This window comes from Schistocerca americana, chromosome 5, assembly GCF_021461395.2.
Source record: "Schistocerca americana isolate TAMUIC-IGC-003095 chromosome 5, iqSchAmer2.1, whole genome shotgun sequence".
Classification (NCBI taxonomy): domain Eukaryota; kingdom Metazoa; phylum Arthropoda; class Insecta; order Orthoptera; family Acrididae; genus Schistocerca; species Schistocerca americana.
The window spans coordinates 612,491,390-612,501,267 of record NC_060123.1 but is presented as its reverse complement, the minus strand read 5'-3'; the positions used below and the strand labels follow the sequence as shown (position 1 = coordinate 612,501,267).

The 9,878-nt window shown below is 37.3% G+C and overlaps 1 protein-coding gene across 3 annotated transcripts in view; it reads right to left on the bottom strand.

Moving 5' to 3' along the window:
• Positions 1 to 694: 694 nt before the first annotated feature.
• Positions 695 to 9,878, bottom strand: part of LOC124615459 (nuclear factor of activated T-cells 5-like) — a 403,737-nt gene continuing 394,553 nt past the window's right edge. For all 3 annotated transcript variants that reach the window (XM_047143361.1, XM_047143362.1, XM_047143363.1), the window contains exons 12-13: positions 5,737 to 9,222; positions 695 to 3,025 (exon numbers count right to left, since the gene is read on the bottom strand). In XM_047143361.1, the coding sequence (XP_046999317.1) occupies positions 3,021 to 3,025; positions 5,737 to 9,222 (3,491 nt within the window). In that variant the 3' untranslated portion in view covers positions 695 to 3,020. The remainder of the gene's footprint in view (positions 3,026 to 5,736; positions 9,223 to 9,878) is intronic.

The window sequence follows — 9,878 nt, the reverse complement described above, 5'->3', positions numbered from 1 at the left end:
TCTTGGCTGCAAATATCACTGCTTGGCAAGGTAAACCATTTGGTGACAGGGAATTTTTGAAGGAAGTCTGGTTAGCATCTGACCCATCACTTTTTGAAGATTTATCTAGAAACACAATAAAAGACAGAATCCTAAAACTGATGGAAATATGAAAGAACAAGAACAAAAATTACATCAAGTATTCTTCATATATTTCGTTATATTTTGCTGTGTCTTAATGGAAGTAGTGATGAAATTAAATCTGCCTGTTTAGCTGTGTTTGCTCAATATTGTGTTGTAAATGACATCCGATTGTGGCCAGCAACACCAGGGCACACAGAATTACATTGCTGTTAAAAATTCACTTGCTGACAAAGAAATACGTTTTAGCTTGTTTTGATAATCGCTGATAGCATTCCCAAAACGGAGGGCACAAAAATCATTTTCTTCGTTTATTTCAAGCAGATACTAAATTTCCAACTCATCAACAAAACTAAATCAGTTACACCTGAATTTGATATTTTTAATATAACACCCTAAATCTCACCCATATCTCAATTTAAGATGAACAGTATATTCGCCCCTCAATGCAATTCGTATCAAGTGACAATGCAGACATCTCCAAACATGAGCTCATAGTAACACAATACGCTACTCTGTACTTAAACATAATTTCTGACTGTATGAGGATCAGCTCTGAATAAAAGTGCACTGGTAACTTTTCAAATATTTATTTATAAAGGATGACTAATTTACAGCCTTGAATATTCCAAAGCGGTACACACAATATTCTCACAAAATATGAATTTGTAACAGCACAATTACTTTGATACTACAGTGTGTGTGTGTGTGTGTGTGTGTGTGTGTGTGTGTGTGCGTGTGTGTGTGTGTGTGTGTGTGTGTGGTCAACTGACCTCATAAATATGAACAATTCTTTCATTTACAACTGCAATGATATAAAAGCAACAACATGTTTCAAAATAATTTTTATTTAAGTATTACATCTTGATGTAAAAATCAGTTCATATCTAACAGAAAATAAACTGTACACGAATTACAACAGGCATTAAAATATTAAAAATTTCACATACTGAAGACTAAAACAACAATCATAATAACGTCTGCTACCAAAAAGTATGCACTGCACACTAATAAGGTGGTTATAATATATAAAAGCTAATTAGGTCATTTACAGTTCCTGTAACACAATGACAAAGAACACATACGGTGCAAATAAACTGTTTATGTATCTCGCGCAGGTGTCTACCGCAAAATAAGAATGTGGAACTACAACAAGTAGGAAATGGGCTTTGAAGATTCATACAAATCAACTGATTAGCAAACAGAATGCAGATGCAGCCTGAGCATATTGTACACCAACGATTGAAGACTAAATCATAAACTTAACTTCCATTCAGCCCCATCATTCACAGCACAAACACAGCTTCATAAATAACATAAATTTACTAAATTAATTTGTCATCACTGCAAGGCAATTTGTAAAATAGCACCAGTTTAAATAAATAATAGGATTTGAAGTTCTGTAGCAAATATAAAATTAGGGACAACCTACAAATGCATATGTACATAAAGAAATATAATTTCTTAAGAAAAGAAGACACCTGCAGGGAATTATCCTAGGAATGATTAACAATTATGCTGTGTACATAAAGCACACATTAGTCTGTTAACATTGATCTTCTTTTTGTGGTTTTTCTTATAAAAATAATTGTCCAGACTGTCAATTCTTCCATAAGGAAGTCCCTAATCTTTCAGACAGATATATTTTACACATCTAAGCATAATATTACTAACAGGCAAGTTGATACACCTTTCATTGAACGAAAGGCTCGAGAAAAAAATTTCCCAAAGGGAAAAAGCTTATTATTCTGAACAAGTATAAAATAACTAGTCCAAAATGTTATAACATAAATAAGTGTTTCTTGTGTGTGATGTCAGTAAATAAGAATCTCTTTTTCCCTGTTTCTTTTCCTTATCCTCAGAAATGTAATTGTTAAACACAAAACAAAATGTGTTTCCTCCTCCTAAATTGTAGTTCTCTGAAAATTTATAGTTGAAGATATTCAACTCCCACATCATCAGATAAATTAACTTCAGTCCTTTAAGCATTTACACAAATCCACAAGACAAACGCCATTAGCACTGGCAAATTACATTTTATCAGATCAACTTCTGTTCATATCTTTCTCTTTTTTTGTATAACTAAATCACACACGCTGTTTCAAAATTATATGAGAGCACTGTGAATTATGTTGATGCCTGAAAATTATATTTCAATTTCACTGCCCCATTAAACAAAACAATGATTAACAGAGGGTGTAACACACTGAAATAACTATAACATGTTTCTTAGGTGGATAGCAGTACCACAATTCCAACTAAATTGATTCCACTCACTTTGCAAATACAAGTTTATGCCTTGACATGAGTGTTGCAGTATTTCTCAATTGCAGTTCATGCTGCTCGCATCAGGAAATGACACAATCCTCCTGATATAAAAGTTTCATTAGAAACTTTTTGCTATCCATGAATCCTTGGCTCAATAGAATACATTCATATTCTGACTTGCAACACACAAATATTACATTAAACATCCTGAATACCAAGGGTAAATTAACATTAAAACAATAACTATGGAATATCAGCTCAATTTTAAGACAACACCAAAATTATATACAGAATCGAGTTTCAGGGTACACTGAGTTACAGAAGCACAAAAATACTATGAAGAAGAATAACAATTTAGAGATTTCATTAGTCTCTCTCTCTCTCTCTCTCTCTCTCTCTCTCTCTCTCTCTCTCTCTCTCTCTCTCATAAACACTGTTAATATGTTACATAAACAGTAAAATTGATATATACAATAGAAACAATACGGTAATTACATACTGTATGTAGAATCAATCAGAGAAATAAACTTCATTAGCCATAAAACTGAGAATGATAACGAAGCTTCCTTGTATATCCGTAGGAGGTATCTTACAGCCATGTTCTTTAATACTGTGACAAGCACTGCGACTGTTCAAACTGAAAATAATAAAGAAATGTGAACATGAAATTAGTACTCTAAAAGACTTAATTATTTCTTTGAAGTGAATATAACACATTTATGTTTTTTACACATTTTAAAGACAATAAATTTTTTAAACATTGTGTGAAACTTGCTTGTACAAAAGAGACACAACCATAAGCTTACAAGAGCACAGAATTACCACAAAAGTTGCCACATTGAATATCAACAAAATACACTGATTGTTCAAATTGCATCCAAGTGATTTTGTATGAGAGTGTTTGAAAATTTCCAAAATTTAATGACTTTTTAGAAAACAGTTTTTCTTATTTTTGTACCTATACTTGTAACAAAACATATCATTCATATACAGCAAATTAAACTCACTGGACAATACATACTAATTTACTTAAATTTCTGACTGACTACTGGGATAATTGAAAGACAATGGGGGCGGACTGAGGTAGGATGAGGAAAATATTAGTTTCATGTGCCCATTTTTTCGTTTTTTAGGTGTAGCATACCAAATTTATTGTGAAAGCCTATCAGTAGGCTCATTTTCTGTATAATTGTGAAGGAACAGGTATCTCGGTTGGACTAGCACTCATTATGAATGGGGTAGGGCAGATTCAAAAAAGTTTGGTCATATCTCTGTTTGTGAAGAAATTATCTACATACACAACAGGAGTGACACTGATGACATTGACAGGAGTGGAGATGGAATACACACAGGACAAGCACTTTTAACGTGCCACAGCGAGTAACCATTTATATGAGAAACAATAATTCCAGTTGTTAAAATATGGAATAATTGTCCTAGCATTTTGTGACAGCCATAACTCAATTGATTGAATCAATGTTCCATAAAGATTTAAAGAACATTTCTAAATGTCATTGCAAAAATGACTGGATTATCATGTACAAATTAAAATATTACCCTGGATAACTAAGATAACTATATTAGTGTCAAGGAACTTCATAATCACCATACAAAAAAACAATAACTGTCAATGAAAACTGCATATCTTGAGGTATCCTAACCAACACTTGGTTTAATATGAAAGAGCAGTTCTCAAGTCGTACAGTATACAGAAACTACTGCTATTTCTAGTCACATTTGCAAACAAAGACTGTAGAAGAAATGACCTGATATACTGACATCATCAGCAGGCACTGTATCATTTAATAACAAGTTAACACGCCAAATTCATGCACCCAGCTTAAAAAAAATACTGACTAGGATATGTTCGTTGTGACAAGAGTCATGTATTGCATGATACGACTGCAATAGCAACAAATATCAGAAGTACAAGCAATTAAAACATATTCACAAAAATGCTGAAATATTTTGTACTGTTTGGAAATTCAGTTTTACTGTTTATTCTTCCTAGCTGGTTCTGAAAACTCATTGTCAGTACTGACGTGAGATGAATATAAATTATCAGTTACCATTCACTGGCCAAAAGTAATAGTAACAGTGGTGATGTTGGTGGTTATTATTGAATAACCATGAATGTTAAGAAAAGAAAATGCACCTGTTTAAATTAGAAATACTGGCTTACAGCCATGGCTTCTGTTCCCTCCTACATCTAACCTTGTGCTTCACCACAATGTATACTGGTAGGTGACAGCCATCAACTGCTAAATTTATGAATCTACTTATCTGTTCTTGAAAGTTAAAGGTATGTTAATAAATTTCTGACCTCATGAGACACTCTTCACTGTAAAGATATTTCTACCACATATTATCAGGTGAATCAACAAGATCTTGGATTTTCATCCATCTCTGTAACTTGCTATTTTATCCACCTCTGTAACTCAGTGGTCAGTGTGTATGCCTGCTACGCAAAGGACCCGGATGCAATTCCTGGTACGATCAGATATTTTTCCTTGGTGGGTGGACTGGACCATGGTGCACTCAGTCTCAGGATGGAGCTACTTGAGTGAGAAGTAGTGACACCATTGGCAGTGGATGACACAGAGGTCTGCCAGTCATGATGCGTCCCTCAGGATCAGCACACGGAACTTTGTTCCCCTGATTTGTTTGCTTTTTGCCTTTTCAGCTGCAATGATGTATCTCTACTACAACAGGCAGACTATAATATATTTTCATTTTTGACACAAAACTGACATCAAGCTACTGAGTTCGAACAACTTTCACTTTTTTTTTTTTTTTTTTTTTTTTTTTTTACACCACTATCGCTAAATAACTTGACTAAGACCTATATTATAATCGGTGCTCTTGCACAAAAAATTCTACAACTTCAGGAAATTATATGTTTGTAGATACCGAGACACATGCTGACTATATTCCATTATTCAGTCACAGACCTGCAACCCTATCATATAATCTTGAGATGGTAATGGGATCTACAATTTACACTGCATCACATTTAACATCTAAATCACGTTTCACAATTCAGAATACATATGAACAGGCAACACATCAGCTTTATGAGACTGATATTAAGCTGAAACTATAAGTAAACTACATTCTAAGTATGCTAACAAACTGTACATTATAAATGTGCAGCTCAACATCTGAGATCTTATAATTAATTTTTTTTTTTTTTTTTTGCCTAATGCAGTACAACAAAAATGGAATAAGGAAATATATCATAATACAATACAATTCCCGTATCATTTCCCTGCCCTGAACAACTGGTTTCTCATTTTCCTAAGAATAAATAACATATAATATTTTTGAACAATAGATGTTAGTATTTACCTTGATCAAAGCAGCTAGGATTTATGTAACTTATCAAGTCACTCTCTGACATCTGTGTCAGTTCTTGAGGAACCATTCCCTCCTCACACTTTTTCTGCACTGTTGAACTGGTTGCCAACACCTTGGTTGGTGTTGATGCAGAAGAAATCTCTGCAACAGGTACAGGCAGCGACGGTGCTGCTGTCACTTTATGCTGTTGGTCTACGGTCTTTGCTGTTTCCACAGGATCTGCAATTTGTGTGAAATTACTGGGTGCAGACTCTTGGTCTTTTTTAGTCTCTGAGCAGTTGTTTTCACAGCAAACTTTGCGATCTGAAACTGGGTATTCTCCAACACTTGTTTGACCTCCAACAGTATCCAGTCTTTCTTTTACATCTGATGTTAGGCCAATAATACTGTTGACAGTTTTAGACGCAAGCATATTATCTTCAGGCAATGCTGAGTTTTGTGGAATTTCTGTACTTGAATGGGGCAAGTTGTTTAAGGACTCAATCTGTGGCACTCTCACTTGGCAGCTTTCTACAGAATTCATTCCAACAACCATACCAGACCCAGCACTGAAATTCACATTTTGAGAATCAGAAGCAGCTGCATACATAGAATTCAGCAGTGATGTATGTGACACCATGACAGATTCTGAAGTGTCACTAGTAGCAGTTCTTGCTTGTCCACAGGGGTTTGTTCCAACTTCATTATGATTTTGAATCTCTTGCGATTGTGTCTCATCATTGGGTAGAGTAGTTTCAGTCTCCAAACAATCAGAAGAAACATTAGGTGCTTTTGTAATAATGAGTGGAGATTTTTGGATTTGAGAACTACTGCTCACTAGTGTGGAAGCATTAGTAGAATTGAGCAGTGAGCATAACGAATGTGGGTGGACTGCTGCAGATGCCGCTGATGACAAACAAGAACTAGGTTCCAAAATCTCTGTTTTATTGTTTTTTGCACTTAATGTGAGTGTAGGTGCCACAACAGCACTTGTATTTTCAATATTCCTAGAATGGGAATTAATAATGTTCTTCACTGCAATGGCTGGAGAACAATCAGAAACTTGCATACGGATATCATTTTCTGCAGATAGAGCAGATGCAACAGCTGAGTTTGAGAGGCAGGCTTGAGACTCTAAAGGAGAAGAGTTCAGATCCATATGTTTGACAGCTATGGGGGAAGAATTTTTTGGACTTGTGATCAAAACAGGGCTGTCAACTGATACAGTAACAGATGTGTCCAGAATCATACTTTTCACAGCAATTGGCGATATATGAGGATTTTTTAAAAGTACACTGTTTGAAGTAGATGGAGTGTCAATAGGTAGTCCAGAACTCGTAGTAGGCAATGATGTATTTATTAGCGTACACTGACCTGACACAATAGTTTCCTTCTGCCCTGCATCCTGCCTACGGAGATGCTCGTCAATAGCTGCTGATACAGCATTATTGAGGATAATAGTTTCTTGAGAAATTTGTGCTGATTGTTGCCCTGGCTGCACTGAATTCAAGTGAAAAGGATTCAGGTCACTTACAGAAGAAAGAGAAGGCTGTAACCTAATACTTTCTACAAGAACTGAAGATTGCTGAGCATCTCCTCTGCTATCTCGGTCACGAAGTCCAACTGAAACTTGAGAATTTAGAATTTCATTCACTCGAGCTACACTAGCACTTTGATTTGCCATATGGCTGTCAGCAGCTGAATTAACAATTGCATCCAACTTCTCTGTTGCAGAAACCATGTGACTATCCATAGCTGATGATACAAGAGCTTCCAATCCAGAACTGGAGATGAGACTTTGTTGCTCCTGGTTTAACAGTACTGGTGTGGAAGAAGGGGGTGATGTAGCTGGAATGTTCAGTCCTCCACTTCCAGATGGCCCGACTGGTGAACTATGACCACTGCCAGTTGTGTGAGATCCATTACTCAGAGGACGTGCTTCAAGATTGCTGCTCATGCTCTCCATCATTTGGTCATCTGACTTTGTGTCCATAGAAACAGTGTCTCTGGCAACTGATTCCTGTGTGTTTCTGAAAAGAAGAGGAGTGGGTGTTTGTATTACCACTCCCTGTTCAGGTAGAGTGCTCATCATTTGAGATATGTTCAACGGGTTCTCACTGGTCACTTGTGGCTCTCGGACTTCTGAAATCTGACTTCTGCATGTCAAAGCATTTTCTGTCACACTTGTTTGTTGGTTGCAGAGATTTGAGAGTGGTGGAGAGGAAAGATTACTTAGTGCCATTAGCTGATTCTGTGTAATTGTCTCCTGAAGTGTCTGGGAATGTGTAATTGCATTCTGCAGAGACTGTGATCCAGTAATGGCCTGTTGCACAGACTGAGACTGTGCTTCTTGTAAAGACTGTGAATTTGTAATAGCCTGCTGTAAAGACTGCTGTTGTGTGACAGTCTCCTGCAACGACTGTGGCTGTGTCATTGCATCCCTTAATGAATGAGGCTGACTGATCACCTCCTGCGCAGACTGAGATTGAGCTATTGCCTCCTGTAATGACTGGGACTGTGCCATTGCCTCCTGCAGTGAGTGAGATTGAGCCATTGCCCCCTGCAAAGCCTGTGGCTGTGAAAATGCCTCCTGCATGCCCTGGGACTGAGTGAACGCTTCTTGCAACGTCCGAGACTGACTAAATGCTTCCTGCAGTGTCTGAGGCTGTACAAGTGCCGTCTGCAGTCGCTGAGGTTGTGGAACAGACTCTTGCAATGTCTGCGACTGTCCAATAGCTTCCTGTCTGGGAGGAGACTTCTTAGGACTTTCTGCCTTGTCTGACCTCTCCTGTGAGTCATACAGAGAAGCCAGCTGGATGTCTCCGACAAACCCAATTTTTTGTGAGGGTTGTTGCTGAAGAACGTGCCTAGGAGTCAACAAAGTCTGCTGCTGGGATGTCTCAAATAGTACCGACTGAGAACTAAATGGCGCAATAGGTTTCTCAACAGGCAAACCCTGAGACGTAACTACAGCAGTAGTGCTTGAACCACTGGAACTACTGTTTTCAGCTATTTTATATGTAGATGCTTGTTGACTAGCATCCTTAGAATTATCTTCTAAGTGGGAGAGGAACTTTTCAACACTCTGCCCTGTTTGAGACGGTAAAGGTAAGTACGTATCTCCAGACACGAACCGACGAAATGTAGCCATGGAAGGGGACTGCGTGCTGGACAAATCAGCAGCAGTGGCCAGTTGGCCCACAGTGGTGACAGGCTTCATTCGGAGATCTATACCTTTCAGGTCTTCTGGAGACAGCTGATTAGATGAACTTTGGCTTGATTCATCTGCCAGTTCTGTCTTCAGTTCAGGTGCATGCATGTCAGGAATAATAAGCTGCACATCTGGTGTCCTCCGTGGTAATGGTAAAAGTGGAGGTAATGGCAACATTTTAACTCCTACAGTTGAACTTTGCTCATTCTGTTTTTTCTCCTCTTTTGCTACAGCACCAGCAGGTGTCTGCCACATCATTAGTGGGCGCACATCTTTCTCTGCAGCACCTGTCAATGAAAAAATAGCATGATATAGTCACAATAATGTAGTATACACTGTGTTACTATTACTTACTTTACAAGAAAAACCTACTGGACAAAACATTAGTCACCTTATACTAACTGTGTGTAATGCTCTATGAGACACAGTAACAGATGTCATTTGCTGTAGCACAGACAGGGCAATGTTCTGACATAACAACAGGAATATTCAACTATTTGTGATGTGATTACTGATGCAAGTTGATAGTATTGCTTGGATGTCATTTCTCATTTTTGGAATGGTGTTACACATTGTCAAGAGATGTTCTTGAGTGTTCAAATTCAATGCCAATTTGTTCATCAGAGAATTGGCAGCAGTGATAAAAGGCATGAAGAGAAACTGTAGCACATGAGCTTTCTTTTAATTTTACATTTTACACAGTCCACAGAAAGTCACTAAGCCAACTTCTAATAAGCTTGTAACGTCAATTGAAGATGTCATTTTTTCACATCTATGTTTCTCTCATTGAGCTTAAAAGAACACTGACGGGGTGGAGCATATGAAGTGTGGCGAGTCTATAGAGCGCAACTCATAAGAAAAGCATTGAACAATAACAGCAATGGTGACAAAGTTTGTCATTAAGCATATGTCCACATCTATGGTTTTACCGCTTACCTGCCGT